This window comes from Odontesthes bonariensis, chromosome 3, assembly GCF_027942865.1.
Source record: "Odontesthes bonariensis isolate fOdoBon6 chromosome 3, fOdoBon6.hap1, whole genome shotgun sequence".
NCBI classification, from domain to species: Eukaryota; Metazoa; Chordata; class Actinopteri; order Atheriniformes; family Atherinopsidae; genus Odontesthes; species Odontesthes bonariensis.
This window is the reverse complement of record NC_134508.1, coordinates 27,711,204-27,735,657: the sequence shown is the minus strand read 5'-3', so window position 1 is coordinate 27,735,657 and position 24,454 is coordinate 27,711,204. Positions and strand designations below refer to the sequence as shown.

At 37.9% G+C, this 24,454-nt stretch overlaps 1 protein-coding gene across 2 annotated transcripts in view; it reads left to right on the top strand.

Moving 5' to 3' along the window:
• Positions 1 to 24,206, top strand: part of slc6a11b (solute carrier family 6 member 11b) — a 30,065-nt gene extending 5,859 nt beyond the window's left edge. For both annotated transcript variants that reach the window (XM_075461380.1, XM_075461379.1), the window contains exons 6-15: positions 188 to 320; positions 2,491 to 2,625; positions 12,582 to 12,685; positions 12,987 to 13,111; positions 14,949 to 15,061; positions 15,276 to 15,413; positions 18,412 to 18,514; positions 19,179 to 19,279; positions 20,692 to 20,862; positions 21,868 to 24,206. In XM_075461380.1, the coding sequence (XP_075317495.1) occupies positions 188 to 320; positions 2,491 to 2,625; positions 12,582 to 12,685; positions 12,987 to 13,111; positions 14,949 to 15,061; positions 15,276 to 15,413; positions 18,412 to 18,514; positions 19,179 to 19,279; positions 20,692 to 20,862; positions 21,868 to 22,008 (1,264 nt within the window). In that variant the 3' untranslated portion in view covers positions 22,009 to 24,206. The remainder of the gene's footprint in view (positions 1 to 187; positions 321 to 2,490; positions 2,626 to 12,581; positions 12,686 to 12,986; positions 13,112 to 14,948; positions 15,062 to 15,275; positions 15,414 to 18,411; positions 18,515 to 19,178; positions 19,280 to 20,691; positions 20,863 to 21,867) is intronic.
• The last annotated feature ends 248 nt before the right edge of the window (positions 24,207 to 24,454 follow it).

Below are 24,454 nucleotides of genomic sequence, written 5' to 3'. Positions count from 1 at the left end.
TGTGACTTATTTAGTACAGCTAAATGTCTGGAGACTAATCTTAGGAAGTTTGTGGAAGCTGCACTTTATGATATTTAATTCTGCTTCACATTTAAAATCTATTATTTCCAATTTCAGTGTTTAAAACTAGTACTACCCAAATCTAAATATGAATAAATAATCATCTGTGTTCTCTGGGTCAAATCAGACGCAGAGTGCTGAAAATATCGGATGGTATTGAGCACATGGGGGGGATGCGCTGGGAGCTGGCTATGTGTCTGGCTTTGGCTTGGTTCATCTGCTACTTCTGTATCTGGAAAGGACCCAAGTCAACTGGCAAGGTAAGACTATGTAATGTATGATACACATCATTAAGCTGCATTTGTTTATGAATATGTGTGAGCAGGAATGAGTGTTGGAACAGTTTTAGTTTTTGTCTTAGGTGTTGTAACAACCAAGATATATAGCACTTTCCTTTCCTAGTCCTCAAATAAACTCTCACAGGAAGACACGTGAATTCTCTATTGCAAACACAAAACAAAAGAGGTGTCTGCACCACCTACATTCTTATTTCTTCCAGTCACACTTTCCATTTGAATTCTTTCCTCCTCCAGCAGCTTTGATGAGGACAATAAGAACTCTGCACCTTCTGTTGGCTGCTTAGCAGCCTCAAAAAGCTCCTCATAGGTTCACTGAGCCAGAAGGAGAAAAAAACAAGAGATAGTCAGGAAAAAGAGAGAAAAGAAGAGTAGTGAGTGAGGAAAAATTAATGGGTTCACATTCTACATGATGAGGAAAAAAACAACTAGGCGACAATGCCTATATCTCCTTGAAGTGCTTTTTGTTTGGCTGTGAAGTAAGAGGGAAGAATGCTTCTTCATGGCTGGGCTTTAGCAGCCAGTCCAAGATTGATTCCTGTATTCATTGGAGGAAAGGGGAGCGTTCATGAGGAGCATGCAGAGTATAGCTAAAGCCTCCACCCCTGCTGCCTCGCTCTATCTCTCTCCTGCTATGAGAAATTAACCACAGCTTGCTTGTTGTAAGAGAGAGATGCTTTCTTTTCTAGACTCTACAGCTCATTCAGTTCCGACTCTACTAAGCTGTTTGCTTTTGTTGGCAGGTTTTGCCAGCCATTCTCACTTTTAAGCCCTCCTGTTAGATTTACGGTGAGGCAGGGGCAAGTTTGACCAGGAAATTTGTAGGGGCTTAGATGTTACCCGTGGTGAGTGGGAAGGAGCATGTGGAGCATCAAAAGTTCATGGATAGATTGAATATTGTTCTTTTCAGCTCCAGAGAGATAAAGAAAGGAGGAACAAGAAGGTTTAGGATGTGTAATCGTTTTATTTAACAAATTAAAGGAGGAATCTGTTGGGTAGAAGACAAGTTTTCCCACAGTCTCCGTGTAGCCTTGTTAGGAAATAGGGCTTATGGTGGACAGCCACATAGATGATTACTGTTCAAACAAGAGCTTGGTTAGGATTTAATTTGTTTTAAAACTTTCAGGTTTTTAGGATTTATCTTCAAGATATCCAGTCAAGCAGAATTTCTCAATGACTGAGTAAATCACAGTCCCATGCTGGTAAAAAGAACTGAACTTCTGAGGAGTTGGATTAAGTTCACTGCACCAATACACTCCACTTCCTCCTCCCAGAAACAGAAAAGGAGTAGCCAATTCATGAAAATGCTGCGCACAATAGAACAGTAATGCAACCAGCAAGTACGGTAACTGCTGTGTGTGTGTGTGTGTGTCTATTTACAATACATGCGCTCTCATTTTTATCTTGTGAATGAAGTGTGTGTGCGTCCAGTTGTGTGTGTGCACTCGTGCACTTTTGTCCGTGCTTCAAAGAGGAGCACATTTTCCCACACTGCCAGCATCACTCCTCTAGGCTTCTCCTGTTAAAGGGCCAGAGGAGCCCTCTTTTCTTTTCAGGCTCCTGGCCCAGCTCCGTTCTGTCCTCAATTGGACTTTGACTGAGTGCCAGAAAGCCAGGGGATGTATGTTGCCCGCCTCTGCCTTCCAAGGGGCCAGAGTCTTTGTTCAAGGAGTCTTGAGATGTTGAGCACAGTTCTGCAAGACTTGAATGGTTAAAAAACAGAAGTGTTTTGATGGTTAGCAAGTGCTTGCTGCTATATACTAGGTCCTGCGAGGTGTATTGTAATTACATGTATCATACTTACATCCATACATATATTATATTGCCATTATTTCATTTTGAAAGCGGTGCACCACAAATTAGATAAATTAAATATACACTAAGGCATCAGTCCAACCAATTTTACTGCTGGCACTAAACTTTGCAACATGTCAATGTTGGTTGGAACATTATTGAGGGAGGATGTTTGTTGCAACTTTTTGTTTTGCACCACTATAGGTTTAATTCATTTCGACTCCTCACGTCAGGTTCTGTTAAGATACTAAAAGAGCACTGACATGGACCTGTGTTATATTCATTTTTCTGTAGTCTGTTTAATCTGATTGACATAGTATGTGCATGTTTCTACTTGCAGGTTGTGTATGTAACGGCTACCTTTCCTTATGTCATGCTGTTGGTCCTTCTGGTCAGAGGAGTTACGTTGCCTGGAGCATTTGACGGCATCAAGTTCTACCTCTACCCAGACATTTCACGTCTCTCCGACCCTCAGGTAGGCCTGAACCATCTGTACTTGTTTTCTGTTGGTAGCTCAGTGAAAATAGCGAAATAGTGAAAACAGACAGACATCCTACAACTCCTTTGACTTGCTGTTTTAATATGTTAGCTCCAGTTTTATAACAGTGCTGCTTCTTTTGTTGGTTGCACGTTTAGATTTAGCCTCGTCTCCTTTTGAAAGTAACTAAAAATATTAACAGAGCAGACATAACACACACACTTATTGTGAGAGTTATGAATGTCTCCATTCTTAATAGCACTGAGCAGGAAAAATACCACATCCACACATACTGTAGCTATGAATTAAAAATAATGCTGTCAAAGTAATTCCTTGCAGATGGCATGCATCTTGTTCACAAGCAAGCACCACACTGTCTGTCACATTTTTTTTTTTTTATCGGGGGTTGCTGTGGTGATATTGCAAGGGATTTTTGCATTTGGTTTAGTTATGTATTTTTGTGTCCTCAATATTTTCATGTGTCCCAATGTCAGCTTTATAGGTCTTTTAATCAGTCAAATCAGTTTATGTTTTGTTTGGTTTTAATTGAGAGGCAGATAGTGTTAAAGTAGTCATGGATATGAATTTATACCTCACCTCACACCTACCTGTTCTGGGCTGAGTTCCTGCCAGGGGGGCAGGTGGTGTTATTATAGTATTTGAAAAAGTTATTTAGGATTTTGTTTTTTTTTTGGTCTTTTTTTTTTTGTTTGTTTTTTACATCCATCATGGTTGCGTCAGAGTAGTGTACCAAAAAAAGACAATTTGTGAAGTAGTGCCTGTCTCTGTGAAATATTATCATAAAGTTAGGAACCTTTGGCTGAATGATACTTTACACTCCAGTGGCAGTGATGCAATTTTGACCTAATATGAGCTGACACTTCCTGCTGAAGATGAGCTGATCATGGGTCAGACATACGGTGAGCTTTAAGAACCTGCTGGGCTAAAAGATCACGATTTGGGGCTAATAGAGGTGGCGCATTAACATATAATTCATAGAGACAGATACAGACAAACTGAGACTCCTTGACCTCGTCTGGAAAAGGCAGACAGATGGGGTTGCAAGGTAACAGAGTACTAGGAAATGGATGGGGTGTCATGACAACATGAACTGAGAAATATGAAGAGTTTCATTGAAAACAGAACAAATCAGTCTTATATATATGTGTATACTAGACTTTTGACTGTAGTATAACTCGTAAATATTTTGAAAACCTTTCCGTAGTCACTGGCTGGAACTTATGAGATTGTTTTTGTTGTCAATCAAGAGCCAACTGTAGAAAAATTAGCTTGTAGTCATGTATCTACAAATGTTTTTTGCATTAGGCCAGCTTTGAAAAACAGCTGTGACAAACGCCGCTCCCTGCTGTGTCTCTGCAAATATGTATATATATATCCCATATCCCATATATCACATTACAAAGCACTTGGTACCAACATACAAAGTCTGCTTTGGAGAGATAATTGATGAATATACACCCTTTTAAATGTGTTCTCCAACAACTTAGACATCAACAACAGAAGACATTTAGCTAGGGTCTCTTGAGTCTTGGCGTTGATTGCAGACATTGATCAATGTCTATTGATAGCTATAAGACTTTGCTGTATGCTTCAAAATGAGATGAAAGTCTTGAAATGAAAACGGACACCTATGAGTCCAGACCAAGCATGTTGCTGGGAGTGAGAACAAGTGAGAACAGGCTGAAATATCACAGCATTTCAAGAAACTCTAGGTTGATGTTTAGAAATGTCTTCCATTTCATACTTTTTTCTTATTTAAACACCTGTTTTACACTGTACATGATAACAGCCGGTCCAAATGATTGGATGGCATGAATGTGATAACAAGGAAACTTTGCTGCCTCATAATTATCTGGAAATTCTGCTGATCAGTTAGTGTACACTCAGATAAGCCAGTCTGTTTCACACAACTTGTTGGCAAGAAGAGGTGTTAAGAACATACAGTCAGATTTCATGCTGCTATCCTAGACTGGAAGTTATACTGTGACAATTTGATTTTATATTTTATATAATATTAGTTTTTACTTATATTGATATTAAGATATACTGAAAAATATTCAGCATTCCTTGTAGGTAGAGTAAGCTAACCCTTTTTTGTCAACACGTGGGTGCAAACAGAAAATTAAAACCCTTCTTCACTGTGCCGCAAGTTAGATGAACAGCTGTGTGAAAAAAAGGAGTAAGAGAGGCTGAGACCAGTCACAGAAAGAAGGTTGTAATTTAGAAAGTTAAAATATAATTGAGATAGAGATTTTTGAGATTAAGTGATTGTTATGTTTTTATAGACCTCACACCTGTGTGCTGCCATGTCTATGTGTTGTATTTATTTTTTTCTTTTTGTAGAAATATCATGCTTAGGTATACCTTAAAGGGGAACTGCGGTATTTTCAACATTAAGCTTCTTTTATGAGTCGTCTGCAATGTTTTAGAACCCCCCTCACCGCTTTTTTGATGTTTACTGCTGTCTCTGGTATTTGCCTAATTTTGATTCTTCCCAACCTGCTTCAGAATGGCAAGTATGGTGCATGTCCTAAAAGGTCCGTAAAAGCACCATAAACGTCCGTTTTCAAAATCATCAACTCACCGGAGTGGTTACTGGTGTACACTGGTAATCCATATCAAATTTCGTGGCGAAAAGTTGCTTCTGTCGTGTTTTATTTGACATTTTGTACTGAAAGTTCGTTGATATTACTCCGTCACCGCTAAGAAAATAGTTCGAACATGAACGAGCTGCCAAATAAAACACGACAGAAGCAACTTTTCACAACGAAATTTGATATGGATTACCAGTGCACACCAGTAACCACTCCGGTGAGTTGATGATTTTGAAAACGGACGTTTATGGTGCTTTTACGGACCTTTTGGGACATGCACCATACTTGCCATTCTGAAGCAGGTTGAGAAGAATCAAAATTAGGCAAATACCGGAGACAGCAGTAAACATCAAAAAAGCGGTGAGGGGGGTTCTAAAACATTGCAGACGACTCAGAAAAGAGGCTTAATGTTGAAAATACCGCAGTTCTCCTTTAAGCACTTTAACATGCTGTAGGTATAACATTGTATAAAATATTTTGCTCATTTTAGGCTTTCCAGCTACTGCACAGGAAATGAGTTACATCTGTGAATTTGTTTTAAGAAAATTAAATAGTACTGTTGATAGATGGTGAGTGAGGGAAAAAGGCAATGAATAACTAAAGAAACAAACAGCAGCACAGTGAGAGAAGAAGAAGAGTGACAAAGAAAGGGTGCTGTTCGGTAGAGGACATTACATCTGACACCAATGTTAAATAAGCTTCCTCTGGAACAATCAGGGCTCTGTTCTGTTCACCAGTCTGTGTGGAGTGTGTGTGGTTGAGTGTTGTTCTCTCTTTTTATAGCCCTGAACTTCATCATGCCTTCTCCATTCCCATCTTTCCTCTACCTTTCTTTTTCTGGCTGTTTTCCTCCTCCTCACCCTCTTCTGTGCATCACCCCTCCTCTTTACACTTCTCACACACTTGTACACTCTTGTTTTATTTCCAGGCATTAGAACAAGAATTGTGTGTTTGCTTACTTGCCCCTACTTTTCTTATTCCAAAGTTATTGTCTTCATGGTCAAACTTTTGTTTTAATAAGAGCAGTAATGTTAATATTTTACAATATTGTTTGCTGTCTTCAGTAAATATCCAGAAGAAACTACTCTATAGTTTTTTAATTTGAGTTTGTTTATCACTGGATCACATGCAACCTTTGATTTCACATGCAAACCAAACAAATGTTCAATATAAAAAGAGGTAGTCTTGAAAAAATGTGACAGTCCATGCTCAACAGTACTTGGTGGAAAACTATGGACGACCAACCACAAAGTAGCTGTCATGCTCCACATTTTTTTTATTTGTATTGCAACCTTTCCAGATTTACGGCTCCGAACCATAGTAGATAGACTTCTGGCTTGACACTCTTGTATCTTTGTATAACCAAGGTTTTATTTCCATTTCGGAGGCAGTGAACGGCTTGTACTACATTTTGATAAGTATTATCCTGGAACCTATTTAGACACTTTGTGTCTATATACAGGTAACCAAATAATCCCTATCAGTGTGCGCTTCATAGCTGCAGCTAAATTCTGCTCTGCTGTGTATCTTCAGTTGATTACGTCATCAACCATTAATCCCTCAACCTTACTTTTCTCAACTATTTTAACACACGCAGGTTATAAACTAAGTCACCCTCCTAAAGTGAAAGTCTAAACAGATAATGGTGCTTTTTTTTTTTACCATGTTTGCACCTTCAGATCTGTTATTTGTGACTTGTGTTAAAAGGAAAATACAATCTGCATACAATCCTTTCTCAATACTGAGTTATTGATCAGCCATTCTGCATGTCATTCTTTTCCATTCATCACCTTCTAAAACTGTTCTTTAATGACCGTTATTCCAACTATCTGTAGAGCTCCTTACTCTGAAACCACATCCAGCATCACTTGTTCTCTTTTGCTAATGTTAAGTCTTAAATAGCAGGAGAGACTGAGCAAAGCTGACCTTTTGTCAATTATTGGTTAATCAAAGATATTTTATAAAAACAATTGGGCATTTTGTTTATAGTTGTTTGTAATTAAAACTGAAATAACAAGACTGTTACATAATTGATCCATGTTTGTAAAACTGAGACTTGCATGACCAACTGAAGTGTTTTGATATATCATATGGTGAGTATTCTGTAAAAATGAATTTACAATACTTGATGTGTGGCCCTTAGGCATTGTGGGGACTGAAATCTAACTGATTCACCTCAGCCAAATGTCTTAATGGTGAAGCTCACATGCAAATCCTAACCTTATGGATCTCATTCATAAAAAAGGGGGAATGTGTGGAGCACTGTGAGTAGTACATTTACATTACAAGAACACTATCTCACAGCCAGTGTCATCTAGCTTTCACACAGTAAAAAAGTTTCCTGGAGCCGCAGTCTCAACATAACCAAACACAAGCTGGCCAAATTAGGCACAACATCAACAAGTGATTCTCTCTGAGTCTGGGCCTTTAAGGTTTCCCTGTGCTGTGCGGCCATCAGCCGAGGTTGAACTAAAGGGAACATTAATGAACATTAGGAGAGAAAGCCCTGTTCTTCCACAGGAACAGTCCTGTGTTTGTGAGGTCACAGAAGTTACCGTGGTTACTCCCAGGAGGGAGTGAAGACCTTGCGTTTGTTAATTGTTTTTCGGTGGGGAAATGAGATTAGTGGCTGAATGGTGATGTGAGAGAGTTTTCAAAGAGCCATGCTGCATTAAGCTTGAATTCGCTAGCACCCCATGTGATCTGTGGGTCTCGGGGTCCTGTGTTGCTCTGCAAACCAATTTCACAATACAGATTTTGAAGCTCAGGGAAGAATCTTACATACATAAATATCTGTGTAGTTGATAAACCAGATGTAATATCCACTAAAACCTAAATAATTTGATTTGCGGAGATACAGGAAATGAGAAAAAACAGTGCATTAAGCTTAAAGTGTGTATACCAAAAAATATTTCTTATTAGTGTGGTATTTTATTGTTTGTCATTGGTTGTATTCAGAAATGTTGCCTTGATTAGCTCAGTGTATTGGTAAAGATATAGTCTTCATGCATCTGCATATGCATAAAGGAAAATGAAAATGTAGATACACATTTTCTGTTGCAATAATGTTAGTACTGTGAATTATTTTGGCCACAATACTTGCAGTTCTTGTGTGGGCCTGGGCTGCTGAACTTTGTGCACTGCATGAGGGACAAGAGTTATACAATCTCATTTGAATATTTTCATACTTTAACCATTTTTTTTTTTAAGTATCTTAAATACTTTAAGAATTGATTGACTTAATTGATTTTTATTTATGTGAACCTACAGACTGTTCACACCGATGGTAAGTTAAAAGTTTTTCGTGTGTTTTTTTTTTTTTTTAGAATAAAAATGTAAAATCCTATTTACGTATTAGCATCCTTCACTTAGTCTCTAGTCCTTTATAGGTGTAATCCTGTTAGCTTGGCAGACCTTTGATTTGAAACTTTCTCTTATTCTTCTTGCAAGAAAAATATACCAATTAGGATGCAGACCCTTAATGCACAACCATTTTCAGACCTCTTTGGAGTTGCTCTACTGGGTACAGCTCCAGATCCTATTTTTTTTGTGGTATGTTTAGGGTTGTTGTCATGTTGAAATATGATCCTTTTCTAAGATCTTAAGTACTTTGGATAAAAAAAATAAAAATCCAGAGGATTTGTATCTTCCTCACTTTCCTGACCGTCTCCCAGTCCCTCCCGCAGAAAAAACACAAAACTTACTGTCATCCTGATGTTTGACTGTAGAAATGATATTCATGAGTTGAAAATCAATGCCTTGTTTCTTTCACACACACTGATGAGAATTGTAATCAAATATAAAATGTTTTGGTTGATCAGACATTTTGCTTCTCATGGTCTGAGTATTCCCTGGTGACTGGTATGTACCTTTTAGTGAGGACTGACCATTCTACCACAGAGCCTGATCAAAGCCTGATTACAGTAGTGCTGCACAGATGGTTGTCCTTCTGTAAGGTCCTCCCATCTGGTAGAGTTTCTGCTATCTGAGATGACACCAGAAACAAAAAAGAAAATTAAATTATTAATTAATAAAAAAATAAAAAAATATTGAGTTGTTCAACTAAAACTAGACTTTTGAAACACATGTACACATGTATTGTACAAAATTAGTTCCCAAAGCAAGACTAACACATTTAAAGAGCAATTGAATGTATATACTCAATTAGACTTGAATGTGCCCTGAAGATCTGCACATACTCAAGATTTATACTTGATGATAATACATCATCATTCCAAAGAAAGCTGCTCTCAGTCATATTTTGTTTCTGTTTCTTTTTGTCAGACAGCAAAATGAGTCAGAAACTATGACTTAAATTAACCCATTAAGACTACATGTCTACTCGTTGTCACTTAAAGGATTTTCGGACTGTTGCTTTGCTCTAATAAATTTATATATTTTTTAACTACATTGTCATCTGATACATTTACCATTCAAGTAACATAAAGCAACACCATAAAGTTTGTGAAACATAAAACTATGAGCTTTTGACTCTGTTGTATAGGTAACAGGTAGGCCTATGGGTAATCTCTTATTCTATTGCCTTTGCTTTGCTTGACTCTGTCTGCAAAGTTCCCTATGTGTGAGTTTAGATTAATGAAAATTGTCTCAGTGTCGTACATACTTCAGTCAGTATGTATACTGGGACAATTATGGTGAGCCAATGAAATAGTCAGGTCTAACTAACCATAGCTTGACTCAGCTATGCTTGTAACTGTCATATAAAATTACCTTTGGTGGTTCCAAACTTCTTCCATTCATGATGATGGAGGCTTGTTTACTTTTATGCCTTTCAGTACTGCAGAAAAAAATCATGTGTCCTTCTTCAGATTTGTGCTTTCACATTCATTACAGACAATTCTCTCAAAACCATGACTTTATTCTGATGTTTGATCAGAGGTGTGTCCCTTTTTAATGACGTCGAGTAAATTCATTCATCCACAGATGGACTCCAGTCAGGTTGCAGAAACATCTCAATTCCCATTGAAAGAGGCAGGATGCACAAGAGCTCAAATGTGAGAGTCATAAAGTCACGTTTTCTAGTGCATTGTATGAAGTCAAAATTGAGATATTTCACCATATTAGTTAAAAGTTTGCCATTGGGGAGGGACTGGAGGAAAGGTCATTTGATCATCAAAGTCAATAGAATTAATATTCTACGGACCATGAATGTATGTCTAATTTATGGTAATTTTATGATCAGTTTTTGAGGTTTTGACTTGTTTCTTTAGGGACCAAAGTATAGGAATAACAGATAACCACTGCCACTGAGAGAGCCACAACACTAGACTGGTTAAGAAGGTTACTATAATGTTATGTAGCCGTGCAGATGGTTTTGAGTTTAAAGAACTCTTACCTTTCAAATTGAATGAACCAGACAAATACAATTGATATTGTTTACTGGAATGGCCTTTCAATTGATAAAAATTTTTTCATTTTCTGTACTCCAGGTTATTCAAGATAACCTTTGAGAAAGTAAGCCATAGGAAAAACAGCATTCCTATGCTTGAACTGTGGGAAATTAAACTAATCTTCCCTATCATGTCTCTTTACTGTCAATAATGATTAGAGTCAGACAGATGAAGCACATAGAATGTGTCGTTAAACCTTCACCATTGCTTACCACCTTTAATCCCACCAAACAGTATAAAGGAAGGAAGTTAGTGAAGCGCAATGTGAACATTTAGCCACTGAAAGACTTTGCAGCTGCTTTTAGGATTTTCCATTATTCATGCAGGTGCACTTTGCGCTTCTCTGAAGAAAAAGAAGACAGCTGAGCAGAGCCATTATTTCGTCACAGTTACTGGTAGGATGAAAAGCTGAAAGATGGGGTAACAATAGAGATGTGAGATTTCATTAAAGAAGTCAGTTTTTGGCATACCATCATAATAATCTCTTGTAAATGGAAAAGCATATTATATTACTTTTTATTCTGTGGTTTAATTAATAAAAAATAAAAAAATCACACAAAGATTTTTTTTCTTGTATAATGAAAAGCTGAAAAGCTTTCATGATGTGGTAATTGCTCAGTGGTTAGAGTCGGTCGTCCAATAACTGGAAGGTTGGCGAATAGATTCCCACTCTCACCACTCAAAAAGATTGATGGAACTGACAGCTGGAGGGGTGTCAGTCCACCTCCTTATCACGGCCGAGGTGCCCTTGAGCAAGGCACCGTACCCCCATGCTCCCCGGGCACTCTGAACGGCTGCCCACTGCTCCAGGTTGGTATCTGTCTCTGAGTGTGTGACCCTGTGCATCTGCATTTGTGTGTCAACAGGTGCCAACCTGGATGGGTTAAAAGCGGAGGATAAATTTCGTGTGTATGCATGACAATAAAATCTGATCTTAATCTTAATCTTAAAATATGAGCTAGATGTAGAATGTGACAAGTGATGAGAGCAGAAGTTTTCGGGTGCTGTGCTTGTACCAGCTCAGTTTCCAGGAAAATATGTTGCTATTATGAATTTTTTAGAAACCAGAAATATTTATGTGCACCTTCTGTATGTAGCTACAGCATGTTTTTTAAAACTATTTAAAGCATATTTTTCTCTTGTCCAAGTGGCTTTGGATTGTGTATAAAACCAATGAAAAACAAGAGAAATTGCCCTCAGACTGAAACAGTGACTTGGAAGGTAATACACAGGTCTGTCAGATAAAAGCATTTGTCTTGTTCCCATCTTCCATCCCCGCCGACCTCCTAATAAGGCCCTGTTGGTTGGTTGATAACCCAGACGTTTTTTAGTCCAAAGATGTTTCTGTATCGGTCCAAAAGTTAAAAAAAAAGGAATAGTGTAATAGGTACATTGAGTGTGCAGACACTGAACATGCATTTCAAAATATAAACATATGGAAAGTAGACATGATGTATATTTTTGGTTTCTAGAAGCATAAGATGGCAACATATTTTCTTGGCAACTGAGTTGTTTGTACAACTGAATTTAAGCAAAAGAAATAAGAAAGGGGCCTAGAAACTTAGCAAGATCCAGTAGTAGTCTTTTGTTGAAGACTGACATCATGCTTTTATTTCTCCCTGTATAGTTTTCATGCATATGCCTTAAATGTTGGTCTCTCCACTAAAGGTGAAATTGACAAAAAGTATGAAAAGAATCCCATGGAGGCATGTGTGTGAAAGTTATGAGTTATATCAACCAGACAGATGTTTGCCAACTATAATTTGGCAGAAAGCGAGGAATCTTTTGAACAGCTGCATAGTAAAGTACAGTAATCCAGTTGAGTTCAGAGAACAAGCCATGTCATCAGCTTACTGCAACACTTCATGCTGTGTTTATTTAACCTTTTTTTAAATATGCTATATCTTTACACCCATTTATATACTAGGTATGGGTGGATGCGGGAACCCAAATCTTCTTCTCCTATGCCATCTGCTTGGGTTGTCTCACTGCACTCGGAAGTTACAATGCCTATGACAATAACTGCTACAGGTAAGGATACACATGCTACAGTAGTAGATAATAAAAGTAATCATGGAACAAAATGAGATAATGAAGCTTTTATATCAGATTTTATTATGGAATACTTGTCAGTATTAAAGCTAAAGGAATACAGGTAACGCTCTGCGGGTGAAAGTTTATTAGAAATTATAATTTTTCATATGCAAAACCTTACTGTGCATGAGACTGAATGAGAGAGAAAGGCTTTTTGTCTTCTTTCTAGTGTTAAGTTCAGCAACAGTTTTAATAGCAGGTGTGATCTCTTTCTCTTCCTCTCTGTGTTACTCCTCAGGGATTGCCTCATGCTGTGCTGTTTGAACAGTGGTACGAGCTTTGTGGCAGGTTTTGCCATCTTCTCTGTCTTGGGCTTCATGGCCTATGAACAAAATGTTCCTATCGAGGCTGTGGCAGAATCGGGTAAGAAAAAATACAGACAATAGAAAGCTTCCAAATCAAAATCAAACCAACTTCCAGAACTCTATTGTGACAGCGCAACCCTGCAGACTGCAGATGCTTTAGAAAAAGATCTGGTCTTTGTGCTCTTATCCATCATATTGTGGTAAAATTGATCAACTTTCCCAGATATAAAACTCCACACTCCTCACCTCGGCTTTTAGACCATTGCATTATGATTTATTTAAATGGATTGAGAGTGAGAGATTTGAGATTTTTGTCCTAAGGCAGAGTAAGGACCACACAACCCACTTGCCAGAGTTAAAGACTCCTGATCCAGTGCTGTTGGAAACAATGTATGCCCATACTACCACATTGCTTCCACTTGTTGACAGATGATGTTCAATGCTTCACTTAATGGGCTGTTTGATTTTCTCCGTGCTTAGTCTCATCTGTCAGAGCTGGTCTGACCTCATTATTCTTGAGGTTTATTTATACTTTGCACGTTGTGGCGAACGCTCTGTTTTTGATCTTGTGAAATCCTCTTTTTATGGTAGACTTGCATTAAGATGTCTTCATCCTCAAGAGTAGTTTTTATTGTTGTGTGTTTTTAAATTACTTTTGTTTGCCACAGACAAGCTATCATCCACCATTATTTTTCTCTGTGGACCCCTGGCCCTTGTGATGTTCATTGGCATTCTTTATTTCTCTTGATGTACCAAACTGTTTGTTTGGCCACTGATAATGTTTCCGCTGTCTCTCTGATGGATTTGTTCTGTTTTTGCAGCCTAAGGATGGTTGGTTTCATTTGTGCGCAGTGCCACGTTGCATGTTGTGGATTCACAGAAAAAGCTTTTAAATGCAAATTACACACTTGGAATAGTCTCTCAACCATTTACCCGCTTAGTTAATGAAGTAATAGCAAAGGAACAGCCCGTACCAGTCCACGAAAAAGCTTTTAAGTTAATTGTCCAATTACATTTTAGCTCCTGAAAAACTAGATCTTCTACTAAATTACTTTAAATTTATTATACATACATTTTGGATGTGAAAACCCTAAAATTAGAGCCTAGAGTCTGCTCAAAGCTCTGCCTTGGTGTAGAAATAATAATCAGTTATGAAAGTAATGAGAAAATATCAACCTCTCACAAGTTAAACTTCAACGCAAGTTTTTAGAAAGTGAATCCCCCACCAAGGCCCTGCTGTACAATCATAATAATTTGCAAGAAATAAAATACATTAGTTATTACTTTAGCTGTACTTCAAATCTCCACTAAGTTTATCAAAGTAAGGTTTGGTAGTTTGGCAATATAGCATCAGATGCCAACATAACTATTCTCATATATACTGCATAAATACTCACTTAATTTGTGATAATTAGGGAGTATTAAAAGAAGTTGTGAACAGAAAATAGATAGAATATAGCCCAGTTTCATTCCAGGCATGTAATAGTATATCCTCCACGTAGAAACACCACAGTGTCACAGTAAATGTTAGAAAATGGTCAGATTGCAACATTTTGTGTTGGTAGTTGTCAACCATTATCAAAGTGAGTCCAGTGTTATGTCCTATTTTGGAAAGAAAAAAATCCTGCAGGAGAAATCTTACCATGCATTTGTCGCACCACCAAGTAAATTTGTATGTCCTGGTGAAATCTTCTCTTTATGGTAGACTTGCATTAAGATGTCTTCCACCTTAAGAGTGTTTGCCACCTCTGTGTTGTAACAGGATTACTTGCCACAGACAAGTTATCATCCACCACTGTTTTTCTCTGTGGAGCCCTTTTTATGTTCATTAGCATTCTTTATGTTTCTTGATGAAAGTAATAGTGAAAGATGTTTGTGTCTTTTTTGTCATGCAGGTCCTGGTCTTGCATTCATTGCATACCCCAAAGCGGTAACCATGATGCCCCTGTCTCCACTTTGGGCTTGTCTCTTCTTTATGATGCTGATCTTCCTTGGCCTGGACAGTCAGGTTAGTGTCATAGGGGTGAGAATGTCTAACAAACAATGACCAATAAGGCAGGGATAAAATTGATCCCCTTAAGGTCATGCATTTGTTTTAAAGTCTTACAGCAGTACTACATTGTATATGCAGTGTAATTTGCACTGAAATAGCTAAGAAATTGAAAAATAGCAAAAAGTCAGTGCATTCTATAATCTATCCTACTTTTTTTTGTTTTTCTCAGTTTGTTTGTGTGGAGAGTTTAGTGACAGCTGTGGTTGACATGTACCCAGACACCTTCAGAAGAGGCTACCGCAGGGAGCTGCTGATTCTTGGCATGTCTATAGTCTCCTTCTTCATAGGACTCATCATGTGCATGGAGGTAAAACAGCAACTTCACCCACAGACAGCACCCATTCAGTTTTCAAGCTGTGTTTATTTCAAAATATGTAGTTTGCTTCTGAAGCATGCATATGAACAACCTATATCTATTAACTTTAAAACTTTCAGTATGTTGAACATTTTACTACATTTAAAGCTCATTGCCCTTATTCAAAATGTTTTACATTGAGATAGAACTTGATTTTCTTCTAAATATTTGTTACTATGTAGATGTTGCATCACTGTCATCATCATCATCATCATCATATTCAAAATTGTTTTTGCTGTCATCATCATGTTGTCATGATATTGTCATCCAGCCATCATCAGCCTGAGACGAAATCGAGAAAGGTACCTTGTAGATAAGCCATCAGTCTTTATAACAGATTGAAATACTTAAATCACAATTGACACAGATTATTGATTAATAAATTAAAGATAATTTGATCTTGTGATTCAGTGACATCCCCTGGGTATTTTCAAAATAGCCCCAATATCAGCTTTGGGACAGTTTTTTTCCAGCCCATACAGTTTGTAGTCAAGACCAACATAAGCAACTCTGCTGTGCTTTTAAGTCCTTTCATCCTTATGTTGCACCAGTGGGGGAGAACCTAGTTCCTCACGTAGTTTTTTATTGACTAAAAGCTTTTTATGTCCCTATGTGTGTTGCACTCCATCCACCCCCACAGTTAACGCACTACACAGTTCTCTAGTGTCCATAATGGCCATGAAACACGGGAAGAATTTAATACAATATTTAAAGGGGATAGAGAATCAAAATCGTCTTTTTCACGTTTTTGGTGTTAGTTCTGAGTCTCCCCGCTGTGGGGAGTACACACGAAGTGCCAGCAAGTGTCAGAACCTCTGTTTCAAGTACTCCCCTTTTTTGAATATCCCCCAGAAAACGTGACAATCCGTTTTTGTGAAAAAATGATGTCACTTTTTCAGCAATCGCCCCCCCACACCCAAATCCACAGCCACCCCGTTTCAGACACGCCCCTTCGGCGAAGAAAGAGGAACTGGTGAGCCTTCCAAGGCTGTGAAAGCGGACTACGATCACGGAAAGCAATGTTCGCGATCAATGGCTTTTATTTATTTTAAACAGCATCCCCAGTACATACAACCGCCGACTTTTCCTTTGCGCTGCGCATTTCACGGAGTACAGTTTCACAAACCTTGCACGATTCCGAGCAGGCTTCAGTCGGAATTTTGCTCAGTAGAGGGTCAGTTCCGACAGGGACAGACAGACTGCAGCGAGGTGTGCGCTCCGCTGAGAAGGTGATCGGCTGCAGCCTCCCATCTATCCATGACCTGCACGTCTCCAGGACTATGGGGCGAGCAGGTCGGATCACAGCTGACCCTTCTCTATTTGCACCACTCCCCTCGGGCAGAAGGCTGCGCTCCATTCGGACCAGAACCTCCCGTCACAAAAACAGTTTTTTCCCCCTTGCAGTTGGACTTATGAACACTTCATAATCACCTCATAACCTGCCCCAGTCACTTTACCATCATTAAAATTGCACTAATGAAGCTGCACTGTTGTTGCTCTGTATATTGGATACTGTGTATTGTTGTACACACCTTGTACATTTTATATTCATATATTTTTATTCTTTATTTTTTATTATTATATCCTATGTTACATGTTTGCACCTTACGCCACAGCAAATTCCTAGTTAGTGAACACTGTTCACTAACAATGGCAATAAAACGAATTCTGATTCTGATGAGCTTTCTTTTCAGTCAGTGTATTACTCTATAGCTCTGTTTTCAGTGAGAGCAAGTGCAGCCAATCAAGCAACGGCAACCAAATAGCGCCAACACCTACCTGCATTTCATAATGAGGTTGCCAGATAAGCTCTGAAACGACGCCAATAAGGGCAAACGACGCATTCTAAACCCAGCATAGTAACATAGCTGTTTCAGAGAGCCTTTTAGGGAGGTTCTGAGCCATTACAGACCCAACCTATTTTTTTTGGGCTACAGATCACATCACAGAACAAGGATTAATGCCCCATTCAATCATTCTCTATCACCTTTAAGTATTTTACGCTTTCAGTGTTTTGTCTGTAATAGAGTTGCAGTTTCCAGTGGTTTGACCTGTGCATTTACTACCACCACTTCCTCCACTCTAGTTATGTTTTCCCTGTCAGCTGCCAAAGAGCCATCACGAGTAAAGTGTCACAGTTTGTGGATTCATAGTTTAATGGGTCATGTGGGAGTGTAGTTCAATACTTTGTTGAAACATGGAAGATATATAGAAGATATTTTGATAATCCTGCTGTCAGATTAATCCAATATTTTATTTTTCAGGACAGAGACAGAAGAGACTAGTTTTCTTGAGCTGGGGTTGTGTGGATGATAAACTATCTTCAGTGAGCCTTAGTGCTTTATGTAGTTGGATTTGATACCTGATACAGTCACGGGGTAAATGTGTCCACTCTAGCTCTTAATGTTTTACAATAAGTTAAACTATGTCTTAAATATGTGCGCATGGGTCATAACTATCAACATTATCAAGAGCAAGTAGGGATAATATCAAATTTTGGACCGAAAGACCTCACATACCTTGAACAATACCGTTGGCTGAGGTTGATCTCCTTCAGTCATCTTGAAACCTTTTTAGTGTGCCACAGTCATAAGGGGGGTCTAAAACACAGTGTAAATTAAGGGCTGAAGAGCAATTTAGCTAGATTATATAGAACAAGCAACAATAGAAAGAAAATACATCATAGTGCTTTGATATTTGATTAAAATGACCATCAGTAACCTAAACATCCTGAGGCAATGAACTGTTATAAAGACATGAAGAATCCTTGATTTCAACAGTTAATGGATACCAGTAGTAGGTCTGTAGAATATTTGTTCACTAAATGAGTCCTTAATAGCAAATCGCTGATGAGCGCAGTCAGGTATAAGTGATTGACATCAAGTTTGTCAGCTAAATTATGCTCTTCTTTGACTGTGTCAGATAACTGACACCTGTCTTGTTCCATCAGGGAGGGATGTACGTCTTCCAGCTGTTTGACTCATACGCTGCCAGCGGGATGTGTTTGCTATTTGTGGCCATATTTGAGTCTATATGTATCGGCTGGGTGTACGGTAAGATGTTTGTTTTAAATTGACACAAAAGTTGAAATGTAAAAGGAGTCTTTTGTCATCTCACTCTGCAGATTCGAAAGACTTTGCCTTTTGTCAGCTGAACATCTGTAACACATTTAAGCTCAGACGACAAACAATTACACAAACCTTGTATCCTGCTTTTCTCCTGCCTGTATCCTCTAAGCTGGAATGATATTTCGTTTCTGCCCTCTGCTGGAGAGTGCTCTCCAGTGCATGCAAGACATAAAGATTATGTTTTTTTTTTTTAGATATTGAAAAAAATCATTTGAGCACCATAACAGAACCATTCTTTTCTTTTGTCTTGCTTATGCTGTTCTGTGCTGTGTACATCTGATACCATTAGCAAAGACATAGAGGAGTAAAAACATCTTCCTTTTTATTTTTGAGTTTAGACATCACTTCATAGATACAATTATTGGCCTGATTTAAAGAGACAATTTGTCAACAAATACAGTTAGACGCTTGTGCCATGTGGCATTACAGAATGACGTTGGCTCTGTTTATATGACGTTTCAGACGAGATTTTGTTCACAACAAATCAGCAGCATTGTTTACACAGTCATAAGCTGTCGGCACACATCAATCACACAATTATTTTGATGATACAACCAGAAAGTTTTGAGTAAATATATTTTTCTTTCAGGTAGTGACAGATTCTACCTAAATATTGAGGACATGATTGGCTACAAACCTGTCTTCTTCATCAAATGGTGCTGGATGATTCTGACCCCGGGCATCTGTGCTGTGAGTCCAATGTCAACACAGAAACAATGACAACAGCAAAAGACACATAGATAGGCACAACAGTGGTGAGGGAAAGGCTCAGGATGAAGATCTAGATTTGTTTTCATGGATGGATGATTTATTTTTTCAGCTAATACTGAAGCTAATCTTTTTTTACATACTATCAAATAACTTGAATTATGTAATTGTGCTCTGTAGCCAATCTTTTAAGGTAATATTTTAAGGCCAGTATTTGACTGCTACTAATTATTTGATAACAAAGAGGCTACTATGGAAGTATCTTAAAGTAGCATACCAATGAATGCTACTTGGTCCTGGCACTAGGCCAAATATATTTATGTAGCACAATTTAACAATTAGGCAATTTGAAGTTCTCCAAAATAGCACCTGCCACCAGCAGAGCTTGGCATTATGGTAACTACTGGATTCACTGTTTATACAGTCTTACAAAGCTTAAAATCAGTTAGATAATCATTCATCATTATATTAATATTAGCTCTCAAAGAGAGCTTTTCTAATGACGCTCAGCTCCATGCTGCTCTCCTAATATGGTCACTTCTGGTTTATATAGAAAAAAAAATAGAATAAACTAAGATGACATAAAATGGCCAAAGTGTGGCAAAAATAATAATGTTGAGAGTTCAAATGGTTGTCCAGAAACCAACAAACCAATGGATGATGTTAAGTCCGCTGCAAGCTTTTCTTATGCACAGTTTATAATTGATGTCCTAATTCTAAAACAGGTCGATGTAACATCTTTGGAGGCACTGCTGCCTGTTGCTGCTGTCAATGAGTCCCAGGTGTTTCACCTACTGTATCCTGAAACATCTATAGATGGTGGAGCAGGGAGGTCTTTTTACCACTGCTTGCAACATTTTTTTTGCATTTTTCCAGAGTCTGCATAAAATCGATTAAAATAACCACAGTTATCATCCATCACTTTGTGAACTACCACTCAAAACTACGCATGCCTGCAGAGTCGCAGTTTTCCATTCACAAGGTAGTCCCACCATAAATCATACTATGCTTTACTGTTTCTTTTTCTCAATTAGCACCATGGTTGATAAAATGATTGATAAACTCAAAAGGAAAAAAAAATCCCTAAGGGAACAGAAAAGGAAAGAAGTCAGAACATTTTGAGATATACTTTTTTACAATGTTATTTATTTACTTTATTTGGGAACCACCGATTTTGCACTGTGCTGCTTGTCACATAACATACAGGATTAATACATTTCTGCATGGGCTTCTCTTGTCAAAATGGGAGGCTTTGTCCATATTTCATAAGAAATTCAGAAATATTTCTATATGTAATATGACGCATGCTCTGTTAAGCAAGGACCTTTTTTTTTGTTTGTTTTTTCATCACGATCTAAACGACATTACAAACAGAATTTGTCTTTTCGTTGCAGGCAATTTTCCTGTTCTTCTTGATTAAATACAAACCTCTGAAGTACAACAATGTTTACACCTACCCTGACTGGGGTTATGGCATCGGCTGGTTCATGGCTATGTCCTCCATGGTTTGCATCCCACTGGGGATGATCTGGAAGATCGGGACGACTCCGGGCACCTTTTCTGAGGTGAAAACGCACACAGAACGAATATTCCCTTCATTAGAATTTCCAGACTTACCCTAAATAATAAGGAAATATAGATAGAACAAGAAAATGATTTATTGCTCACTCTACATATTTACATTAAGGTGTTGTGGCTTTAGTCACGTTAGTCACTTCCCAAAAAATATGAAAGGACTATAACACAGAACCCGAACTTGGTGTACATATCTCTTCTTGGAGATTGAAGACTTTTCTTGATGACAGTTTAGCCTTAAAAGCAAAGCTTTTTTAGATGTTAACCAAACACGTCCCTACTTTGCACTGAATAAGCCTGACCAAACAGCAGTTGTATTTCTTATATCTGACTTTTTTAGAAAGATCTTGATGCGGCTGTTTGATTTCTCACCCTTGCTAGAGGGAGGTTTAAATAAATGAAACAGTGTTTTCTGATATGAGATGATCAGAAGAGGCCTCAGGCTTTTTGCAGACCTGAAGCATTATGATGATAAAAAGAGGGATACAATGAGTGAAGTTGCGGTCATGTCTGAAACTATATCAACTGTATTTCTTGTGATTTCATTGCTACCTTTTTATACCAATGCATTGCACAGTTTTATTTATAGATGGATGCATTCATTGAAATAATATTGAATATGCAGATGATCAGTGTGAAATACATACTATATGTTCCCTGAATAACAGACTTTGTTATTTGATATCATATAAACTGTTTATACATTATCTTATGGAACAAATAAATACCAATGCTATCAATGCTACCTTGTTCACTCAAGCATCTTCAAAGCACCTCCAGACTCGATAATAAAATATGTTCCAAAAGAAGTTAGTTGATTTAAAGTAGCAAGAAAAGCACATTTCTTTTACTCTAGATATGAACTAATCACTTGCTGAGAAAGACAGTTACGTCTTTACATTCATTTATATTTCTAAAGTTTTTTCCCCTTAATATAACCAGTCGGAGGGTGAGAGATAACGTCTTTCCCATTTCTTGTGTCCCACTTTCTGCAGAGAATAAAGAAGCTGACAACTCCCAGTCCAGACCTGAAAATGAGAGGGAAACATGCTGCTCTCAGTCCATATGCTGCCAATGACGCAAAACTTAAAGATGGCAAAATATCCACCATTTCAGAGAAGGAGACTCATTTCTAACCTACCGCCTGACAGAGCGACCGAGCTGCTCGTTGCCTTTATGAAAAGTTCAACAAAAATTAAAACCGCAACAACATCGTCAGCCACTACACAAAACAAAAAATGAAACAAATGACCCTGAGTGCCATTTTTGTCTTGTAAAAAAAAATTAAAATAGGGGGGTGGGGATCACACATTTATGTAGTCTGCTTCTGTTTTGCACAAACTTTAAATAACACATTTGTTGTTTTCAATTAACATTGTAACTAAAGCAGCTGATTCATCTTTTATAACCATTAATATTTAAAGATGTGTTTGATGACATGCATTCAATGGTTAAAACTTGTCCTGGTGCCTCGTCAGTAATGGTCACACTCGTGTTTGTGCCTTTAGACCAATACCAGCATGTTGTCTTGTACACAGCTTATATTATTTGGCAAAGTGCTGTACCTCTATATTTGATACTAGGTACCCTCGTGAATATCTGAATTGTAGCAGCCTGGAGACCATTCTACATAGTTCAGTGTGTTCAGAAAATATACTGCAGTATGTCTTAATACTGAGGCTACAGGAGGTCTCTGAGAATCCCTGCAAGAAAGAACTGTTGTCTGCAAAGAGTTTTACCTGAACCAACTACAACTGTGAGGGCTGTTGAGCATTTTTACATCTTTTTAGGTCTGCATAGACAAAAGCTTTGCTTACAGTATGTAAATGAATGATTTTAGTAGGTTATTGATTATCATATTAGCACATATTGGATCCACTGGCATTTGAAGATTTATGTGGCATCACCCTTTATAGCTAAATTTCTCTGCTTAGGAGGTTTACGGCTAAATTGAAGGACATATTAAAAAAGAAAGCTTGAGGGTATAGACAGTGTAAAACCAACTGCCACAGTTAAAAAAAATAGATTATTTTATTGTTTTAGCTACAAATCATCACGAGGGTACAAATAGATGTGTGTTACTCGCAGGCTGAGTCTCAAACACACCTCTTTCTCCTCTAGCCGCCCTCCTTTAAGTCATGGATATCTGTCATTTCACAGTAATTATGCTGAGCCTAACACAGACTGACAGACGTGCCTCCAACCCTGCATTTTTATTTCCTGCTCCGCCTGTAGAGGGAAAAATGGACGCACATCAGATGAGCATTTCAAACCTCATCTGTCTTTTTATCCTCATTCTTTTTATTCTTTGGCTTCATCTCTTCCCCCTTTTCTCGTACTGTCCTTCCCTCTCAACTTCAGCCTCTGCTCTTCTGTCTCTTTCAGTGTTTTCCTCTTTTATCTGCTGTGCATCTTCTCATCACATGCTTGGCTTGAAAAATCACAAAGGTCTCATATGAAATCGTAATACTTTGCATGTTATCACACATTTATGCCTCAGCAATAGTCTTGCTAATGACTTGTGTTTCTTTGACCTCTCGTCTGACACTGAGAAACTCCCAGGTTTAATTTTGCTATCTGAGCCACTGGAGGACTGAAAGCACTGTCCCTGTCATCAACATGACCATGGCTGGAGACAATGAGCTGGACTCATTATTCAGATCAGTCCATTATACCATCAGCACTCAAAATATTTTCCACTCTTCCTGGCTTTGTCCAAATCTTTCACTTCCTTTATTTTCTTGAAAATGATTCCTGATGAAAATGCAATCAGAGGAGAGCATCTGAGGGAATTAAACAATTTATTACAGTTTTTCAGGAGGAGACTAAGTACAGTAGGGTACAGTAAGCAGGTGAAGAAATAAGGAATTGTTGAGAGAAGGAAGTGTGCGATTGAGTAGGAAATGAGAGAAACTGAGAATGTGTTAAGTGACGGAAGTTCCTCCTGTATAAGTTGTGACATGTAATTGGTCCCTCTGATGTGGGTGTATTTTGACATTTTCTCCTCACAGATGTTTGTACAAGTTAATAGTTGTGTGTATCAGAAATTATAGCCTTCTGTTTAACACTGATCATGTTGATGTATATTTTTACATCTCTCTTTGTAGAAATCTGTGCTCTGTTACTTGAGATGAAAATGATAAAAAAGAATTGCTGTGATAAAAAGAGTAATGCAATTTGTTTTGAATTTTCATATGCTCAAAGGATCTTGTTATAGAAATATAATGGAAAGTGTTTTACTGTTCTGTACTGTTCTACACACATTTTGGTATTCACAGGACACATGAACTGTCAGCTTACTCATTTTTTGAAGAATAAATATTATAAAATAAAACAGAGTTTAGACTGGTCTTTTTATTTAGGATTATCTCTTTCTAATAATCTATTTCTTCATAATATGAATGAGATGGGACACACGTCCCCAGTCAAACAAATTATGACAAAGAAGAAATGACTGAATTAAATGTTGAAAAGATTATAATTTTATACAAACAAACAAAAACCCAAACCAGAAAACATCCCTGAGGTGCTAGAGTAACATATTAAGTTACACAATAAATGTATTGTATGTTATGCTATAAA